Source organism: Heloderma suspectum, chromosome 4 (genome assembly GCF_057233095.1).
Source record: "Heloderma suspectum isolate Gila_16-S chromosome 4, 16-S_ref, whole genome shotgun sequence".
Classification (NCBI taxonomy): Eukaryota; Metazoa; Chordata; class Lepidosauria; order Squamata; family Helodermatidae; genus Heloderma; species Heloderma suspectum.
The window spans coordinates 173662056-173682510 of NC_139461.1; the positions used below are offsets into that span (position 1 = coordinate 173662056).

The following is a 20455-nucleotide window of genomic DNA, read 5'->3' on the forward strand; positions in this document are numbered from 1 at the left end:
TAAGGTGTTCTCCTGAGAAAGCTGGAAGCTGGTATCAGAGGAATCAGTCACGTTATCGTGGATGAAATCCATGAGAGAGATATTAATGTGAGTAAGCTTTGAACTCTTTCCCAGCAGAGGTTTTTTGCTACCTGATTCTGTATACATTTTATAAGAGTTCTTGCTGTTGTGCCATGTGAAAGAGAGCAAGTGCTTCTATTGTGGCTTTGGTATGTTTTGCCTCCACAGGGCTTGTGTGCACACTCTGTGCAGCTTTAAAACTAGGATATCTTAATCTTTTTAGTCGGTGCCTTGCTCACCTCTAGCCACTGCTAGAGATCTGTTGCAAGTACGTAGAGCTAAACATAATATTTCTTTAGGTGAATTGTTTATAGAAAATAGCTGTACAAAGTTATTCATTGGTCCTATACTCTTGAGTAAACCCGAAAGATGTACTCCAAAGCTTCTCAGTATGCATCACATGGAGGAAAGCTAGAAGGGAGGCTTTGATATCACTTCATGATGATGGTTTGGATCCTTTAGTTGTAACATGATGGCGAAGAGACTGAGCTGTGAATAAGGAAGACCCCAATATGAATGTCACCATCTCTGCCATGAACTCACTAGGGTCCTTGGGCAAGCCACTGTCAGCTACCTTTTAAGGGTTGTTGAAAGGTTACAAGATAATGATGCAAAGTGCTTTGGACAGTTGCTTTATAGATGCAAAGTAGTAGTATTCTAGGTAAGTACCTCAATTGATTATTTAATACATTTGTATACTGCTTAAAGAAATGTACCAAAGTAGTGTACAATATCAAGCAAGTATGAACACAATAAAATACAATATAAGCATATTAAATTGTCCATTTCAAAATGTACGTATCTGAAAGTGACCAGCAGCATACTCGATTGACAGGAAGTAACCTGGAAAAGCTTGAATGAAAAGAAATGTTTTTAGCATATGCCTAAAGCTCACAATGGTTGTTGTATTCCTTAATTACAGGAGCAAAGTATTCCAGGGGCAGAGACACCTACACTAAATGCCCTTTTTAAGTGGCTGCTACATGAATCCAGGGAGCATGCAGAACCACCAAAAGGGCCTTCACTAATGACAGGAGGGAGCAGGCAGGAGCGTAATGGTTGTTCTGAGATTTACCAGAGTCCAGATCTATTTTTCTGAACAATTGCCCTCTTTCTCTTTACAGACAGACTTCCTGTTGGTGGTTCTGCGGGACGTAGTTCAGGCCTACCCTGAAGTCAGAGTCATCCTCATGTCTGCCACCATTGATACCAGCATGTTCTGTGAATATTTCTTCAATTGCCCTATCATTGAAGTCTATGGCAGAACTTTCCCGGTTCAAGGTGAACAACTGCCCGAGGGAGTATTTGAAAAGCTTTCCAGTTTGTTTTTGTGTGTAATAGAGAAAACAATGCCATTTAGTGTTCAGGTGTTAGTGTTAAACACTGATTGAAATACTGAGCTGATATTACTGTGTAGCTAATGCCAAAAATGGAGCCTGGAAGATTGTATTTGTACTGGCAACAGTAGTGAGATAATGTAGTTCTAAAGCTTATACAACACCTATTTGATTGTACCTTTTCATGTGGAGAAAAAATCACTAGCACTTTGGGTTTCGGGGTATCACTTTTTTAATTTTTGCAAATTGTTTTAGGCATGAGGGAAGTAAGCCTTCATCTTCAAGATCCTATGGGTCACCCTGCAGGAAATCCCAGCAGAGTCCTTTTAAGTGGTTAGCTGATAATTTTCTATCTGTTTTAGAATATTTTCTGGAAGACTGCATTCAGATGACTAAATTCATTCCTCCACCAAAGGACAAGAAGAAGAAAGATAAGGATGAAGAAGGTGGTGAAGACGACGATGTGCGTTGGCTAGGGAGGGTTTTTTTGTTGCATTTCCCATGTAAAATTTCAGCAGCTTTCATAAGAACTCGAACAGTAATGGCAATGCATTCATAAATATACTCTTTGTGATAATTTATGGTTCTGTTGAATGAATTGTAATGGTTTTAAGTTCTCACATGTATGCCACTTTGAGCTTTGGCTTCTTTGAATAATAAACAACAATAAAATCTATACTCCTCTCATGTGGAGAGCAGGGCTGTGTTTCAGTTAGGAGCCAGAGCACTTTAAAACTAAGAGCATCGGGACTTCATGATGAGCTTTTGTAGTTTACTAGAAGGCACACACCCACACTAGGAAATGAGTAAGGTGGCTTGGGTGGTACTAACTTAACTATATGTTGGATAGTCAAGCATCATCTCTTATTGGAGGAAAGGTAATAGTTTTGGCAGCAGATTGTGTAAGATACAACATTGATAGTAGGGCTAGGATAAATTTCAAGTCTGGAGTAGGGGTGCACGAAACCCACTTACCTGGTCTCGCAGCTTTTTGCGGTGGGGGGAGGCGCTTTGCTGCTCTCCCCCCGAAGTTCAGGCTGGGGCGGGGGGAGGCTTCCCGCCTCGCCCGGCCAAAATTCAGGCCGGGGGGGAGGCTTCCCGCCTTGCCTGGCCGAAATTCAGGCGGGGGAGGAGGCGCCTCGCCCGGCGGCGAAATTAAAAGTTAAAAAAAAAAAAACGCTCCTGTGATAGGCTACGTGACAATTAACATAGCCTATCACGGCTAGATCTGCAAAGTCAGCCATGATAGGCTTCGTAAATCGTCACGTAGCCTATCACAGGTGACTTGAAAAAAAAAACGCGTACGGATAAAGGCGGCCCCCATAGGGAGCCACCATTCGCGTTCCTTATTTGGTCGCTGTAGTCTACGTAAATCTTTACGTAGACTACAGCGACCAAATAAGGAACGGGAATGGCGGCTCCCTATGGGGGCCGCCATTATCCGTACGCGTTTTTGTTTTTTTTAAGTCACCCGTGATAGGCTACGTGACGATTTACGTAGCCTATCACGGCTGACTTTGCAGATCTAGCCGTGATAGGCTACGTTAATCGTCACGTAGCCTATCACGGGGGAGTTGTGTTTTTTTTAGTTTTATTGGAATGACGGCGGCGGCAGCCGGTTGAAAGATCGGCTGCCGCCCCCGCCCCTGACGAAGACCTGACGAACCGCCGCCGGGACCCGCCACCGGGAGGGACATTCGGCAAAGGTAAGTCCCATCGCGGGGGGGGGCGGAGAATTTCTCCCCGAAATTTGTTCGGGGGGCCGAACACGTTGGCGCTCGGCCCCCCGAAGTTTCGGGGAGAAATTCTCTGCCAACCCTAGTCTGGAGCACCGAGAACTGAGCCTATAATTGCAACCCTTCTTACTCAGGGTATTTGTGTGTCTTTCTGCTTCCTCAACCTCTTGATAGTGAGCTGCATAAAAATACTGTTACTAAAGAAGGTGTCTTACGTGTACCATGTTCTCTTCTCTTGTAGGCCAATTGCAACCTTATCTGTAGTGATGAATATGGCCCAGAAACTAGACACCGCATGGCCCAGTTGAATGAGAAGGAAACCCCCTTTGAGCTCATCGAGGCCCTGTTGAAGTATATTGAGACCTTGAATGCACCAGGAGCAGTCCTCGTCTTCTTGCCTGGCTGGAATCTGATATACACCATGCAGAAATACCTGGAAATGAATCCACACTTTGGTACAAGCAGCTTTCAGCTTTTTTCTCCTATTTCTTTTCTGAGGTGTTCTTGAAGGTGGAATAGCTTCCCTTTTGTGCACAAGAAATGAGTGACTGAAAGAGTGAATAGCAATATTTAAAATAGTGGGTCAGAGAGAGAGATGTGCATTTGTTTGGGCTTTTAAAACATTTCCTTCCATGTGCTCTTACTATAGGAAGCCAGCGGTACAGAATTCTTCCTCTGCATTCTCAGATTCCTCGAGAGGAGCAGCGCAAAGTGTTTGACCCAGTGCCCCCTGGTATGACCAAGGTGAGCCTCTCTTGTCTATGCTAGGCAAGGAGGATAGTAGGTAGTCCAGGGTAATCTTGGGGTTCACCTCGGTACATTTGTCATAAAGCCTTGCATTCAGAATAAACTTATGTTTGTCTTCCCAGGTAATTCTATCGACAAACATTGCCGAGACTAGCATTACCATCAATGATGTTGTCTATGTTATTGATTCATGCAAGTGAGTTTTTCCTCCTATTGTTTTTATTGAGCTGCAAAATGGGTTTTGTGTTACTACGCCACATTGTGTTACTATGCCTCCTAGAAAACTGAAGATTAAGCTTGGAGAACCTTTTTCACCTGTTACAGTTAACAAACCACTAGACTAAAATACACACACCTGCCACTATAACTGTTTCCCCATTCATTCTGTACTTTTAATGTTCTCTGAGCTAGAAGAACACTTCCTTATTACTTCTTTGTTTACTTCTGCTGACGCTCTTGAAAATGGGGCAGCTATGGCAGGAACCATAGAGTTCTGGAGTAGTGTCCATCAGAGTGTTGCTGGGCAGCTTGTCAGCCAGCCAGAACTCCCTTCTGGTGCTGGCTATGCCAAGAAAACTTTAGTAACTGAAAGTATGGTAATGCTTTCAAGAAGCAGTGGAGGGTGGTGGTGGATAAGGATGAATGAAGGGGGATAAAATATAAATGGGATTTTAAACAGATGGAGATGGGATCAGGGGGTGCACCTTATAAACTGGATGGGATGGGAAGTTCTGCTCCAGTGCTTTTTCTCAGTCCAACAGTTGCGTTTGTTCCAGAATAAAGAAAGTGATAAACCTGCTTTTGCTTCGGACATCCCTCTCTTTTTGCTCTGGGTGTGCCCCCTTTTCTTGTGCAGCCCCCAATAGGATTTCCAGCACCCGATGTGGCCTCTGACACTGGAAAGGTTGTACACCCCTGCTGCAGAGAATTGTGACCACCTTTGACCCAAGGACTGATAACTACTTCTAGTTTAACTAAAGAATTGGGTATAGAACCATCACCACTTCCTGCAGGGAAGACAAAGAACAGAATGGTGGTTGATGCAACAAGCCTCGCCCAGCCCTGTTGGCCAGAGAGATGCTTACTCAGGCCCCCTTATCTCTTGCTCTTCCTTTTGTAATGTGAACCAAGCAGGAAGCAAGGTTTATTTTAATAGTGGGAGCACAGGATTTTGAAATGACAGTGACTGAACATAAGAATGGAATTGGCAGTATCTTTGTAAGCTGGATTCATCTGTCTTTTTAAATGTAGCTATTAAACAGAACCTTTATAAAGTCATGAATTATACTGCACACACACGCCAAAGGTGATGCATGGAAAATGACATGTTGGTGCTGTGAAGCTAGTTCTGCGGATTTCATCAAGCTGTCTGCATTTTTGCTCGCCATGGCAAGGGTGATAAGCAGCCAGCCTTGGAGCTGCAAAAGTGGGTGGGGATCATCCCAGCAGTTGTGTGGGGATCCCTGCCTCCCTGCCCTCATCCCAGACTAGAAGGAAGTCTTGGCGTAGTTAGGCTACTGCGCTGCTGAGGCAATTGGAGCACCCTGTCAGTGCGAAGGGCAAACTGGCAGCCCCACCCCACTCGTCCTGCTCCATCTTCTTCGATGGCTGGTAAAGGCCCCTTGCCTCTGCCTAGCGTCAGCCAAGCTGACACACTCCCCATCTCCCTTTCCTGTAGGAAAGGGAGGGGTGTGTGTGTTGGGGGGCGCGGCTTCCTTAGCTGCTGTCGGGAGGGCTTGCTTCTGCCCAACTGGATGGGACAAGGACTGTCACAGTTATTGGCTCTGCTATAAAGGCCAGTTGAAAATGGTAGATGCCTGGATTTCACTCTCCTTTATCCCCAATGGCACAGGCTTTGGAGAAGAGTCTGGGCAGGTTCCTATGGGAGAAGACCGTCCTTCAGGATTAAAATAAGCACTTTGAATTGTCCTTGGACAGATGCACAAAAGGGGCGGTGAGACTCAGTCCCACAGAATGTGCACCCTTCCACGCAGTTCTATAGAACTGTCTTTAGGTTCTCCTTGGAGCAATGTAGGAAACTGAGCTACCCTCAAGATGTTCAACTAGGACACATGGATCATGTCTTCTCCCCAACATGTTCTCTTTTTACCTAAAGCAGCTATCCAGGCTGCCATCTACTAGTTCTGGGACGTGGTGGGGATGGCATTTAAACACGTTTTTCTCTACAAGTTTGCCGCCTCCAGATCAACTCTCAAGCTGCTTTTGGTCCTGCAGGATACTCCTTGCTTTTCCTCTGAGGGATGAAAAGCAGCTTCCTGGGGGCAAGCATACTTGTGAGGGGTGGGGATGTCAAAACGCCTGTCTTCCATTGGAGACTGCAGCCCACGTGGCTGCTTTAGATTAGTGAATATTAATGTCATGTGTACTTTGAGCCTAAATTTAAGGACATTTCCTGGATCACCTGTGAAGCTTTTAACCACTGCTATTAAAGGCCTTCCCTGCTTTAAAGTTGTAGGGTGATCTAGATTGGGAAGCTCTGCTGCTTGGAGGCAGGGATCAAGTTGCATCCTCAAGTGGAGGAGGTGAGGTAAAACCCTTCCTCATCCAGTTTAGGCCTTGCATTTTTCCATTTTATATTCCTTCTAAGCCACATTTTTTCCTGGGCCAGTGCCAACCTAGTGGCTGATTTACAACTGTCTCTTTGACTTAGTGCTGTTCCTCCAAATGTCTTTGTGTGGTTAGAGTTCGCAGGCTCATGAAACCATCTCAGTCCTGCATGAACTGGCCCTGTACTGTAAGCGACTCATGAGCGCTATTAGCCTGAAGGTGTGGGGTTCGTTATTTTGTAATCTTCAAAGAATATTTATGCTGCTGTTGTTGTTTTTCAACATTTGGGAACTCGAACTTATTTGATACGCAATTTTTCCAACTTGCTTTGCAGACAAAAGGTGAAACTGTTTACCGCTCACAACAACATGACCAACTATGCCACTGTGTGGGCCTCAAAAACTAACCTGGAGCAGCGGAAAGGACGAGCTGGTCGCGTCCGCCCTGGATTTTGTTTTCATCTCTGCAGCAGAGCCCGCTTTGAGAGGTAGGCTTGAGTTCTGCTGCTTCTCAGTGCTCGGGAACTGAGTAAGCACTTAAACTGAACTAGGAAAGCCAGGTTGAACCCAGACCCACAGCAATCATGGCAGTGGAAATGAATTGTATTTCCTTACGATACATGCAGAGAGAAACTGTAGCCTGTGGTTGTAAATCTGCATGGATTTCCATTAGGCAAATTTATCCACTTTATGTTGAAATGACCTTGTTCACTTTGCTGTTGTTACTGTGCCAGCTTCTGTGAGTTGTTGCGCCTCTTCTACTCTCATTAAGGGCCCAAACCTGATCTGTATGTGTATTAAACATGTGCTTGCCGGTTCTGCTATAAAGCGAGGCTCTGGGGATTAACTTCTAACACTAAAAGGAGTGCTGGGAGATGGGAATGAAACCTGCCCCACTCCGCCAGCTCCCTCCCCACGTTCTGCTGCTTGAAGATGGTTTTTCCCCAACCCAGCTCTAATACCAGAATTAATCTGATGGGAAGAAAATGTCTCAAAGCGGGGGGGAGGGGGGGAGATTTTCACATGCGGGGGGGATCCTGAAAAGGTCTTTTACACTGTTAAAGCAATATGCTTTCTGGAGAGCTCTTGTGGTGTGTACATGACTCACAGAGTACTGTTGGCAGGAGCTACTAGCATGACCTGCGGAGATGAACATATCCAAAATTCCCCCCCCGCCCCTTCATTTTGCCTCCAGGCTTGAGACTCATATGACCCCTGAGATGTTCCGAACACCCCTACATGAAATTGCATTGAGCATCAAACTACTAAGACTGGGAGGGATTGGACAATTTCTGGCCAAAGCTATAGAGCCACCCCCTTTGGACGCAGTGATTGAAGCAGAGCACACACTCAGAGGTACTTGGCTTACCCTTCCTGTCAGTAAACGTAGATGGTGTTCTCTGTTCTTAATTTCCATGTCATATACTTGCTGTCATTCATATCTAATGCAGGCCCAGTCAGAAGTTAATCATCTGATTTTTGTCAAGCCTTTCTCTAGGTGCTCCCATTTTCAGAGGTCAAATTACTCTTTTAAACGCATGTTACTTCTGCCCTGTTTGCCTGAACTTTTACAGCAATTAAGATACCCGGGTTGTTGTAACTGCTTTGCCTTTTTATTCTGTGTGTCTACATTGGTTTTGTATTTTTTAGTTCTTTTTTAGTTCATTTGTTATTATTTACTGTTGATTATTTATATTGTGTTAAATTGGATGGATATGCAAGTTGCCTTTGTGGGCCACTATAGTGGAAAGGTGAGATTAAAATTTTCTAAAGAAATGTGTTAATTCTGAATGGTATGATACGATACCTTGCAGATATGCCCATAAATGCTACTACCTATGAAAGGCAGTTGTTAGTGGAGGGAGAATGCAGGAGAGTGCAACTGCAGGACCTGTGGATCAAACGGAGAAGAGCTTACATTTGTAGCTCTCCTTGTTGAACCCATCAGAAAGGATTAGTCTATTGCAGCAATCAGACCTTCATCTGAGATTTTTTTGCAGTGATTTATTTACTTCAGTGATATTTACAATGATTTTGTTGACATGCACATGGATGGAGTCAGTGATGTTTCTTATATGAGAATCAGATCTCGATTGTGGTCATAATACATGGATGGTTTATGACAAAGACTAAATTGGAATGGATCTTTGCCAGCTATCCCTCATGTGAATGTATAATTCTGTAAAATCACAATCAACTTGAGAATTCATGATTTTGTATGGACAGTTAGATTTGTATATCTCTTGCTATATGTTGCATCAGTTTGCACCAGCATATGGTATATGTGCTGTCAATTGTTGCCACCCATCTCAGTTGTATATGTGTGATTGATTGGCCTTTTTCCCCTTTTCTGTTGTTTTCTGTTTCATAAGCTCTGCCTTGCTAAATTCAGCCCAGTAGTCCATGTAATCCAGCAATCTGTTTTCAGTGATAGTCAGCCGTGATACCTTTTGGAAGCTCGCAAGTGGGACAGGAAGACAGCACTGAACACTAATGGATTTTGTTGATACACGGCTTTCATTTCAGAGCTTGATGCCCTTGACTCCAATGATGAATTGACACCTCTTGGGCGAATTCTAGCTAGGCTCCCCATCGAACCACGCCTTGGGAAGATGATGATAATGGGATGTATTTTCTAGTAAGTGCCATTTAGTAAGATTGGAAGGTTAAGTGAAAAAATGGGGGACTGATTATGATTGGACTTAGATGTGGGCACTTAATATTGAATAGATTAAAAAGCCATGAGACCAAATATTAACAAACTTTTAAAAGACAGAAATGTGCTCATTCTGTTTTTATTCAGAATTTGTGAAAATGATCACCACCACCTCCCACCCACTCCCTCCCCAGCCTCTATTAACTGCACCAGTGAGTTCTGCTGTACAGTTATGTTAATAACAGTATCAGGTTTTATTGAAGTGGAGCTCCAGCTGCTGGTAGCAAGATCATGAGAGAAATTAGGGAGAGGGCCTTATTGATGGTGGCCCCCCTTTTATAGAATAATCTCCCTGACAAGGCCCACCTGGTGCCAAGATTGTCATCTTTTTGGCACCAGGTTAAAACTGCCCTCTTTTCTCAGGCATTTGGCAGCATATAAGAAGTCTCTTTGATTGTCTCTGCCTGTTTTACATTGTTTTAGATATATGTTGTTGTTGTGTGTGCTATTTGTTTTATGTCCTTATGTGAATGGTTTTAAACTTACATAATGCATTTTAATGGTGTCTTAATTTTTGTGAACCGCCTGGAGAGCTTTGGCTATGGGGTGGTATAGAAATATAATAAATGAAACGAATGAAAAATTATTCTGTGGGTTCTGTTTCAGTGTGGGAGATGCTGTATGTACCATCTCTGCAGCCACCTGTTTCCCTGAGCCGTTCATCAGTGAGGGAAAGAGGCTGGGTTATGTCCACAGGAATTTTGCTGGAAACCGATTTTCTGATCACGTGGCCCTGCTTTCAGTGTTCCAAGCCTGGGATCATGCCAGGTAAATTGGTTTAGGGCAATGCAAGCAGTGAATAGCTTCATTGCCTACAAGGCATCCTACTTGACTATCCAAAAGGGTCAGCACATTGACACTTACCTGGAGAGCGGCTCTACAGGTTGGCTGCAAATCAATCTGTCTTGTCCATTTTCTTTTTGCAGAATGGGTGGAGAAAATGCAGAAATACGTTTCTGTGAGCACAAGAGACTCAACATGGCAACACTCAGAATGACATGGGAAGCCAAAGTGCAATTGAAAGATATTCTTGTCAACTCTGGATTCCCAGAAGGTAAAATGCTGTGTGAATGTAACTAGTCTTGATACTGCTTTTTCATGTTTTGAGACTGAATATTGGGAGAGTGGTCCATTAAATGAATGCATAGCACTTCCTGTCACACATGATATGGTCAGAGGGGCAATCAACATTTTGAGACACAGAGAGAAACCGCCAGTTTTGTACTTTCTATGGCAATAGTTGATGGCAGGTGGATGCAGAGTGTATAGAAAGTGTGTGTAAAAAGAATTGGCTCTAAAACTTGGCTCAAATCACCAGAAATAGTTCCGCCATTTGCTGCCATAGTTTACAATCGCATTTTAATGCCATTTTTGGAATGAATTACATAAACACATAATGGATTTTAAAGTATGCAATGGGAATTTTGGATGTGCAGTTACTAGATCGACTGTTGCTGTATCAGGGAGACCTTATCACTCCAGCTGCATTTGCTTCTGTCTTGTTGTAGGGAGGGGGAAATTGGCTTTCTAAGTAGTACATTTTAAAAGCAGAGCTAAAAAAAGTCAGCATTTACTTTACTAATTGCAAATAAGTCTATATTATATTTGAAGAAAGTGTGTGTAGTCTGAGTTGATAGCTCTTGAGAAACAGGTGTGAACTGAAAATCTTGAGACATTTAAACACTGTGCAGCTTGAATAATTAGGCTTTCATTGTTGGCAAGATGCAGAGAAAAATCAACTTTCTGTTCCCTTCCTAGAATGTTTGATGACGCAAATATTTAATAATACCGGACCAGATAACAGTCTGGATGTCGTTATCTCTCTGCTGGCTTTTGGCTTGTACCCCAATGTCTGCTTCCACAAGGAGAAGAGGAAGATTCTAACCACTGAGGGGCGCAATGCACTTATTCACAAATCTTCTGTTAACTGCCCATTCAGCAATCAGGACATGAAGTACCCTTCTCCGTTCTTTGTTTTTGGAGAAAAGGTAGGCAAGTAAAGTAGATCTGGGATTATCAAATTAGCTTGCTTTTGAGTATATTTTTAGGCCAGGGATGCAGAACCTTAGCCTCAGGGGCCAAATCCATCCCACCTGAAGTCCCAGTCTAGTACTCCAGGGTTCCCCAGATGGACACACCCTTCTTCCAGTTGCAATTCATTTGGTTTTTTCACTTTTCCCCACTTCTAAAAGGTTGAAATGCCTCTCCTAAAGCTTACTTACTGGCAGTAAGAATTTTAAGCTAAAATATGCTGGTATTTTTTTTAATTCCTAGCCGTGCCCCTTTTGCCTTTGGCCACACCCACTACTGGTAGGTGGCCTCCCGAGAGTTCCAAAATGTAATTCGGATATCAGGCTAACAAAGGGTCAGTAGCCCTGTTTTAGTCACTAGGAGTCATGTGTTTTGCATTCGTTTTTAATGAAAATCGTCCAGTTGAAATATGAGAATTTTCCAGTCTGGTGTCTGTATTCTTACTTTTAATCAACCTGCACTGTGTGGTAGAAAACCTGAATTTGTATGTCCTGGTCCAATATAAAGAACACTGCATTCTTTATTAAAAAGTAATGACTTCCCAAGCCTTTATAGGCCAGGGTCCAACTAAAAGCCAACTTTGTTGCATCCTCTTACAGTGTAACTTGAGCTGTTATTTTTTTAGTAGTTCTAGCTTGTCAACCATCTTTTGTTTTGTGGTCACTGAAAGAATGTGTAGATGGCTTTATTAGTGTAGGAAATGCAGAGCAATATGTATTCTGCTTAGAATAAATTTTGTACATATCTAAGAATTAAGTTTGAATAGTTTTGATTCCAGTGCTTGAGGCTTTCCTCCCACAGAATTATAAACATGCTTACATTTTAGGGTAATGGAGGAAGCAGATGGAGGCCAGGTAAAAATAAAGCAAGATGGGATGGTACAGAGTACAGGCTTGCCTTCTGGCAAACATAAACTTTGCTTCCATTCCCTTCTTATGTTTTAACTGTTTATGCAATGTTGGGGTGACTTCCCTTTCTTCACTGTAACTGTGACACCTGGAAATCTGTTTGTTAAAATGAGAAAGCGATCCTGATTTTGTATCATACACCAGATTCCAAGGTGGCATGAGGCACACAGACCTCTGTACACTTCTGTATCTGCAGATCCGGACACGAGCCATCTCTGCCAAAGCAATGACTTTAGTGAGCCCTTTGCAGCTGCTTCTCTTTGGCTCAAAGAAAGTTGTATCTGATGGAGAGATCATTATATTGGATGACTGGTATGAACTTTTGGCTGGCTGTAGATGTTATACGCGGGGCGGGGTGTGTGCTGTGAGATACAGCAGCTGGTTTCATAGCTTAAAACGGCTGTATAAGGGAAAACATAGATGAGTGTTGTCAGAACATGGTCCTCGTTCCAAGGGACAGAATTTGTTTAGCAATTCTGTAAGTTGTTAATTTGAAATCTTGAGGTACTTCAGAAGACTCGCCGGAAGCTCTTGAATCTTAACAAGAGCCACTAGGCTCTTAGAGATAACCTTGCAGTTTTGCACCTTTTCTCCAATCTATAGGGTTCTATAGGCAACCATTTGACATCACATATATCCTTTTGTATCCTTAACAGAATTGTTAGGGTCTTGCTTCTAGGGTTTGCTTCAGTTCTTCCATATCTCTTTAGTGGCAATGACAACATGACTAATGCAGAAGTGTTGATTGCAATGCTGATGCATTAGAAGTGGGTGAAAGAGAGGAATCCAGCAGTTTTCAGAGTTTTGAGGGCATGTTGACATGAGAAAAATGAAAACGAATTTTGCAGTTGGGAACATTTCCTCTCAAAACAGCCTAGGTCTTCATCAGAATTCTCAATATTCATTCCTACAAAGCTACAGCTACCAGACATCTTTGAGGGGAAGTGATGATATGCGGAGTTGATGTGCCTCAAGTACTAATGTAGCTGATGAAATAATCAGTTCTCTAATTAAATGGGAAGAAAAGTATTGGATCACACTGAGAGTCTCAAATTCTAGCTCTTCTGTAAAATACTTTATTTTTTTTTATTTATTAGTTGCCCATCTGGCTACCCAACCACTCTTCTTCTCAAAAGCCTCCTTTTTCCACAGAGTAATGTATTATGTACCTATGAGGAATATATTCAATTACTAAACTGTCTTCTCTTCCTCAGGATCAAACTGCGGATGCCTCACAACGTAGCTGCCTGTATTGCTGCTTTGCGTGCGGCAATGGAAGCCCTCGTGGTGGAAGTAACAAAAAATCCAGAAATCATCAGTGACATAGATCCACTGAACAAACAAATGCTGAATGTAATTTGGGAGATCTCCAAACCATTAGCTGCTGGCATCAACCTCACAACAGGCAATATGAGGTTTGCTCCATGATTATGAAAACCTTATCCCTTGCTATTTGGGTCTCCTGAGATATGAATGCATTTTCTTTTAGCCAGAAATACCCCAGAGTTGATAGGATCCAGCTTATCAGTTGGAAACTGGTTACGACTATATATGGTCAGAATAAAGGGACAGTTCATGGTGAATTAAACTGGGCTGTCCCGGGATCCATGTTAGGAAACTGTAAATGTAATTCATAATCTGAAGAAAAGATTGCCAAACTTATGAATTTGGTAACAGATGTGTTCAGGCTTGTAAAGTATGGAAGCAAACAATGCAGTCCCAAAAGTATCTTGCCAGACAGGATGAAATGGCAAATGAAAGAAAAACAGATGAAAGAATGGTAGATTTTCAGGAAAGAAAATTCCAGATGAAATTTAATGGTTCCAAGTACAAATAATGCACAATGAAAAAATAATTCTTATACATGTATATTGACTGAATTGCTTCTGTTTGTAAACACTCAGTCCAAGAAGCTGCATTCAGCATGATCTGGATAGGGTCACACTTCCCCTTTAAGACCAGGTTCATAGTTTTTTTTTTTCGGGGGGGGGGGGGGTCTGCTTGATCCACCTCTGCTGACAGATGATGCCTAAGTTGCAGCAATAGCTTACAATGACCCACTTCAAATGTCACAGCAACAATTCCTGGGTTGTTTAACCCAGGAATTGTGGCAACGAGTGGCATGTGCAAGCTGTGTGCTTGTCATTTCCTCTTTCCTGGGTTGTTTTGTGACATCTAAACCCAGAAACTCTGGCTTATTTATGGTTAAACAACCCAGAGTTAACTCAATTGCCCATAGCTTACTGTTGGGTTAACTCTGGATTGTTTAACCCATTAAAATCCAGTTTCAGACATCACAAAACAACCCAGGAATGTTCCCAGGCTGTTAATTAAAATTGAAGAGTGCTGCTCATCACTGCAATTCTTGGGTTAAACAACCCAGGAATTACTTGCGTGACATGCAAACTGTGTCAATGTGCCAGCCACATTCCTTCATGGAGAGGTGATTTGGGCACTGTTATGCATGCTCTTGTATGTTCAGACAGGTTCACTGAGTGTAATACGTTGTGCATGGGGCTGCCCTTTAAAAGCATCTGGAAACTATGGCTGGTTCAAAACACGGCAGCCATAGCTACTAGCAACTGGGTGTTGTGAGTACATCGTACCAGTATTGAAAGAGCTTTACTGGCTACCAGTTTGTTTCTGTAGGCAGTTCAAAGTGCTAGTTTGGACAGTTAAAACCCTTAATAGCCTGGGACCCAAGTATCTGAAGGACTGTTTTTGTCAACATGAGCCTGCCTGGAAATTTAAGGTCTTCACTGGAGGACCTTCTCTAGGTATCCTACCTTCTGAAGTTAGGCATGTAGCCACAAGAGAGAGGCCTTCTCAGTGAACTCCCTAAGCATATGGCTTCTGGTACCTTTGGTACAGGTGAATGGTGATACCTGTCTTAGTCTCTGGGGTTTTAATGGAACTTGATCTCTTATGTTATGTGCTCCCTGTTTTTGTTTCTTTTCAATTGCTCCTGTTTTTGTGTGGCTTTTATTGTGCTGCCTGTTGCTATTTTTTTATTATGTGGCTTTTAAAGTTTTTTTATTAGCCACCCTGAAATATTTGTTCAAAGCTGCGTATATCAATCATAAAAGAAGTGTCATGCCATTAGTTTGCATTACAACACTGTTTCCATTTCTTATTGCTGAAACTCAAAAAATACTGGGGAAGGTAGAAAAAAGGACAATTGAGGGATGTTATTTTATAAAGGGAAGGCTTAAACAATTGAGGCTTTTTAGGTAAAAATATACTGAGAGAATAAATTTATAAAATAACGAGTTCTATAGATAGTATTTTAAGGGTGCAATCCTGTAGCCGCTACAGTGGCTAGATGGCCATAGGATTGTTTCAGTTTTCAGGGACTGACCTCAGTGCTCCGAGGTTTCTTCCCAGAAAACTGCCTCCCTTGTAGTGGTGTGGTTTGTTCCCAGCTCTGCACTCAGAAGAGCAGCATGGAGCAGGGGGAAAGGGGGCATTCCTGGGGATGGGGTAGAATGATGCTTCCTCTGTGCTGTCTGGCCGCCCCCCCTTGCTCCCAGCTGCCCCAACTAGACAGCCGAAATCGGACATCTAGCCACAAATGCAGGCTGGCCGAAGCGTGGAGAAGATCACCTCCACGCTCTGCCCACCCTGCATTGGATTTTCGATTGCCTCTGAGTTCAGAGGTTGCCCACCCAATATAGAGGATGACAGAGGTGGCTGATTATCCCTACATAGAATTGTGCCTTCCATATCTAAAAATGAAAAATTGCAGCAAGGCAGCAGATTTTTACACTTCGACTTGGTTCACATGTAAAGACAACCCATCAGTTTAAAAACTAATGGGTTGTCATGCATGAGTGGGAGAACGCTTGGTCGTTTAGCCTCTGAACAACCCAGCAGCCCAGATTCAGATGTCATGCTCCACAACCTTTGAAGGAGCTGATCATGGGTTGTGGTGTAAAAGTGAGGCGGTAGGGGCGCTGCAGGCAGCGCAGCTATTCTTTCTTGCTCATGCATGCCAACCTATCCATTTTTAAACTGATGGGTTGTTACATGCGAAAATCCCCATCAAGTAACCAACACGAAATTAGGTTTCTGGTTGAGAGCCATAATTGCATGTTTTATAGATTGTATATATCAAGAGTTTTTATAGACATAAATTTCGTTTTTGTTCCTAGGTTTGGTGATGGACCTCGTCCACCCAAAATGGCTCGATACGACAATGGAGGTGGCTACAGAGGAAGAGGTGGTGGTGGCTACAGGGGTGGATACGGAAGTGGATACGGAAGTGGATATGGAGGCGGATATAATTCATATCGTGGTGGCTCTGGGGGAAGGGGATATTCAGGTGGTGGTGGTGGTGGTGGTGGTGGTTTTCGAGGTACTGGAGGCTTTCGAGGTTCAGGTGGAGGATACCAAAGTGGGGGAAATAGAGGGGGTGGCTTTAGAGGAGGGTGGGGTGGGAGGGGTGGCTACTGAAGAAACTACATTACCAGAGTAAGATGATGCATGAACTTTTCTTCCGTACTTTTTTGGGGGGGTACTCCTGGAATTCACAATAGTTTGAAACATTGATTTGAGTTCTAATATTTATAAAAAATATTGAGATGACTATAATAGTATTCCATGTTATGTTCATTTTGATTCTAATAAAACATTTCAGTTTTAAATGGATGGATAATGTACCAGACAGTATTTCATCTTGACATACATTTAAATCACTCGTAAATGTTTATGCTTGTAGGAAACATCCTAAGGGCATAATCCTATGGGGTTAGTTGGCTGCCTCCAAATTTGGAGGCAACCAACTATCCAATATGAACTTGAGCACGCTCCGGGAGAGAGCGCAGGACAGGAAGGCCTGGCGTGCTATGGTCCATGGGGTCACGAAGAGTCGGACACGACTGAACAACAACAACAAACTATCCAATGCAGGGTAGGCAGAGCGCAGAGGGGATCTTGTCCTGCAGCCACCCTCTATTTGTGGCTAGATGGCCAATTTCGGCTATCTAGCCAGGGCAGACTATGCCCTATGAGCTGTGTTATCTGCTCTGCACCTCTCATCAGTCAGCTTTTGTGGGATGACCCCAGGTTTACGAGGGAGAAAAATGTCTCCGTATACACCTTTTCCACACCATGCATAATTTTGTACACCTCTATGCCATCTCCCCTTAATCACTTTTTCTCAGCTAAGCAATCCCAGCTGATGTAACCTTTCCTCAGAGGTGAGTTGCTCAAGCCTCTTGATCATTTTAGTAGCCCTTTTCTGCACTTTTTCCTAACTCTGTGATGTCGTTTTAGGTGCAATGACCAGCACTGTACACAGTACCACCATAGATTAGTATAAGGGCAGCATGATCTTGGCAGTTTTATTTTCAATTTCTTTCCTAATTATGCCTAACATGGAATTAGCCTTGTTCACAGCAGCTGCACACTGGGCCCACATTTTCATCAGTAAAAGGCTACTGCCCTGCAAATATCCAGTGCAGAACTTGTTTTGTTGGAAGAAGTCAGGCCAGAGAGAGAACAGCTTGGGTAAACTGGAAATTGGAAAACATCTTTAGGGCTATGAACGTTATTCAAGTACATCTTTGTAGGACACGGTGTAGGGCAGGGGTAAGCAACCCTGTGCCCTCTGGATGTCTCGGACTACAGCTCCCACATACCCAGCTAGCATGGGTTGTCCAAAATTTCTGGCAGGCACCATGTTACCTATCCCTGATGCAGGGCCCGAAGCATGAAGTGAGCATCAGGCAGCATACAAATAGTCCTGATGTGCCACACCAATTCTCCAGGATCAGACCAAAGGCAGGATGGTGGGAACAAGTAGCATTGTAAATAGAGAAAAGGCAGCTATGGTTTGGCTAGGTAGTAGGTAAGCAATGACTTCGTGAAGATTCACCCATCCAAAGTGCTCCTGAAGTGAACTAGTTGAATCTTATCTGTATCAGTAAACTTGTTGAGACTTGCTGAAAGAAAAGCCTGACATCTTTTGCTGCCACACAAAACGGCTGGGGGCTGAAGCGGTATGGTGTTCCAAGAGGCAGTCTCCAATCAATTATTTTTATACAGAAGTATAAACACATCTTGTAGGGTGATACCTAAGACACGCTGAAGAATTTGCAATTTATCAGTTTACCCAAAAGGGAAGGGTCTGGAATGAGAGCTGGTGTCCTATGACCAGTTAGGCAATAGCTACGTTTCAACTGTTAGAATGCAAGGGTGCCAGTCTGGGCTGGCTATAAGGTGTAGTAACCTCAGGCAGCTGCTGAGACCCAAGCAGCCAAGGACGGCCCACCATCACACAACTGCAACCACCGCAGCCTGCCTTCTGTGGGCAGCGGAACTGAGCCTCTTGGAAGGATTTGGGGATGCCCCAGCTCCCCTCCTTGTGTTGACACCTGTGGCAATAGCCCCTCCTCTTCCTCCATCAGACAGCAGGAACTGCAGCTGCCATCACCATTTGCAAACCCAAGTGAGGAAGTAAGTGGCAATGATAGGAGCAAATACTCTTCACTTGGCAGTAACCGCTATTATTTGTTGCCACTACTCACCCACTGGCTTAGGCAGGTAGAGAGAGAGACTGCCTCTGCCTAGCCGTTGTGTAGTAGATGCAGAAGGGGGAAAGGAGCTACTGTCTATGGCATCATGCCTAGTTTTGCAAAGGGGGGCAGGGGGCTGGTCAGAATCTTGCCAACGCTCTCCAAAACTCTGAAACCAGCCATGGCAGTTCTTGTGGCACCAGAGAGAATTTTGAGGGCAAACAGTAGTATGTAGGAAGTGGGTTCAAATGATGCAGAGCTGGGAATTGCAAGGAAGTGCTCAGATCTGGGAGGGAGGAGACAGTGATTGGAGAAAGCAGTGTTACTGGTGAATGGATTTTGGCAGGCAAAGTGAGTGATGGCACAACAGGGTTGGGTGGTCACTGGCAAAGGGTACTTCTAGAATTTAATCACTGGCTCGAAGATCACGCCCCCACCCCCATTAGAAACCAGTGGTTTTTAAAATTATGGATGCAGCCTTAAGGTGGCTGCTGAGTAGGGAATTTGGCTCTCTAGTCTGAGTTTGATTACTCTTCCTTGAAGCAATAGCACTTGATAATTACTTTACTTTTGCTGTAGGTAAAAGCAGGCTTTGTTTTAATACTCATGTCTTAAGTTTATCAATATAAAGCAATATATTGACTTACAAACTGATTACAGTTAAATTGTCCCCTCCATTCTGTTTATTTTGTATTGCTACAATCTCACATGCAAATTAATCACAGCATTTAGCAAATCATGTTCAGGGGAAGAATGCTTCCACAAGTGTCTGCTGAATGCAAGAAAAAAGCTGAAAACTGCAGCTAGAGGTAACATGAGCAAAAACATAAAGTGCTACAGCTAGAAATAACATGGACAAGTAATGATAACTGATGGCTCACACATGAGACAAATTGTAGAAAACAATATTGATATAACATCACTGCATATAGGATTTGAAAAGGGGTCAGAAAAAGCTGGTAAGTGACAGCTAACCTTTACTATTGAGCTGAATAGGACTAACAGTCCATTTTAAGTCTAGAATCCCTTATTTCTCACCCATTCTTCACTGCTACAAGAATGCTTACATGTTGTAGGTACAAGAAATATCCTACTAGCCTTGCCATTTAAGATTATAATGTAGTAAAAATTAACTTGATAAGACGATTGATGCTGTGATATATCAGCATTTTTAACTATTTTTCAGAAAGCAAGTCTATCCTAACCTTTCAAGAGGTTTATTTTCCCAGTTAAGAATTGCACTTGTTGCCACTGTTTTTACAAATCTATTAATAAGTTGGAAAGGTAAGTACAGAATTCAAATTATAGATCAAAGGGTTGTAATTTGATCTAAGACGACCAATCATCGTTGTGGTTTCTGGTACAGAGGCATGTAAAATAGAAATTAAGCTTAAATGTTCTATTTGTGCCAAGCAATGAAGAGCTCTTTCTTTACTTAGAAATAGTACTTAACGGCATGACTACTCCATGTTTTAACAGTATGGCTAACGATGCTTAGTAAAGTCTTTTAATAAAGCAGGTTTTCTCTTTGTACCACAGCTAATGGTTGAAACTATGTGAAACCTGTAACTTCAGTTAACTATGCTGATGCCTTTAGCGTTGTCTTCTAGAATATTAGTGTTTATCTCAAGGCTCAGTTCCTGCATTAGTTTGGAAATGGAATCTTCTCCATCTCCTGCTGCAGCACATTCCACTGCTCCTTCAACTGTAGCACACAGCTGTTCTGAAGGCTTAATAATAGTCACTCCATAGCCATTGTTGCCATAAATATGATTGTTTTTCATCCTTAGTTTAGGAGCAGGAAGGACCTGTTAAAGAATCAAAATTTTGTTCATAAA

The 20455-nt window shown here is 43.0% G+C and overlaps 2 protein-coding genes across 3 annotated transcripts in view; one reads left to right on the forward strand and one right to left on the reverse strand.

Moving 5' to 3' along the window:
* Nucleotides 1-16758, forward strand: part of DHX9 (DExH-box helicase 9) — a 34443-nt gene extending 17685 nt beyond the window's left edge. The window contains exons 14-28 of one of the 2 annotated variants that reach the window (XM_084851315.1): nucleotides 5-87; nucleotides 1185-1341; nucleotides 1760-1860; nucleotides 3375-3588; nucleotides 3783-3877; nucleotides 4003-4076; nucleotides 6783-6935; nucleotides 7643-7803; nucleotides 8974-9085; nucleotides 9770-9931; nucleotides 10090-10217; nucleotides 10922-11151; nucleotides 12299-12414; nucleotides 13317-13517; nucleotides 16254-16758. In XM_084851315.1, coding sequence (XP_084707441.1) covers nucleotides 5-87; nucleotides 1185-1341; nucleotides 1760-1860; nucleotides 3375-3588; nucleotides 3783-3877; nucleotides 4003-4076; nucleotides 6783-6935; nucleotides 7643-7803; nucleotides 8974-9085; nucleotides 9770-9931; nucleotides 10090-10217; nucleotides 10922-11151; nucleotides 12299-12414; nucleotides 13317-13517; nucleotides 16254-16554 — 2288 coding nt within the window. In that variant the 3' untranslated portion in view covers nucleotides 16555-16758. The remainder of the gene's footprint in view (nucleotides 1-4; nucleotides 88-1184; nucleotides 1342-1759; nucleotides 1861-3374; nucleotides 3589-3782; nucleotides 3878-4002; nucleotides 4077-6782; nucleotides 6936-7642; nucleotides 7804-8973; nucleotides 9086-9769; nucleotides 9932-10089; nucleotides 10218-10921; nucleotides 11152-12298; nucleotides 12415-13316; nucleotides 13518-16253) is intronic. The other variant, XM_084851316.1, reaches the window with a different exon arrangement.
* A 2407-nt stretch (nucleotides 16759-19165) lies between these two features.
* Nucleotides 19166-20455, reverse strand: part of SHCBP1L (SHC binding and spindle associated 1 like) — a 40759-nt gene continuing 39469 nt past the window's right edge. The window contains exon 10 of the mRNA XM_084851317.1: nucleotides 19166-20425. Coding sequence (XP_084707443.1) covers nucleotides 20189-20425 — 237 coding nt within the window. The 3' untranslated portion in view covers nucleotides 19166-20188. The remainder of the gene's footprint in view (nucleotides 20426-20455) is intronic.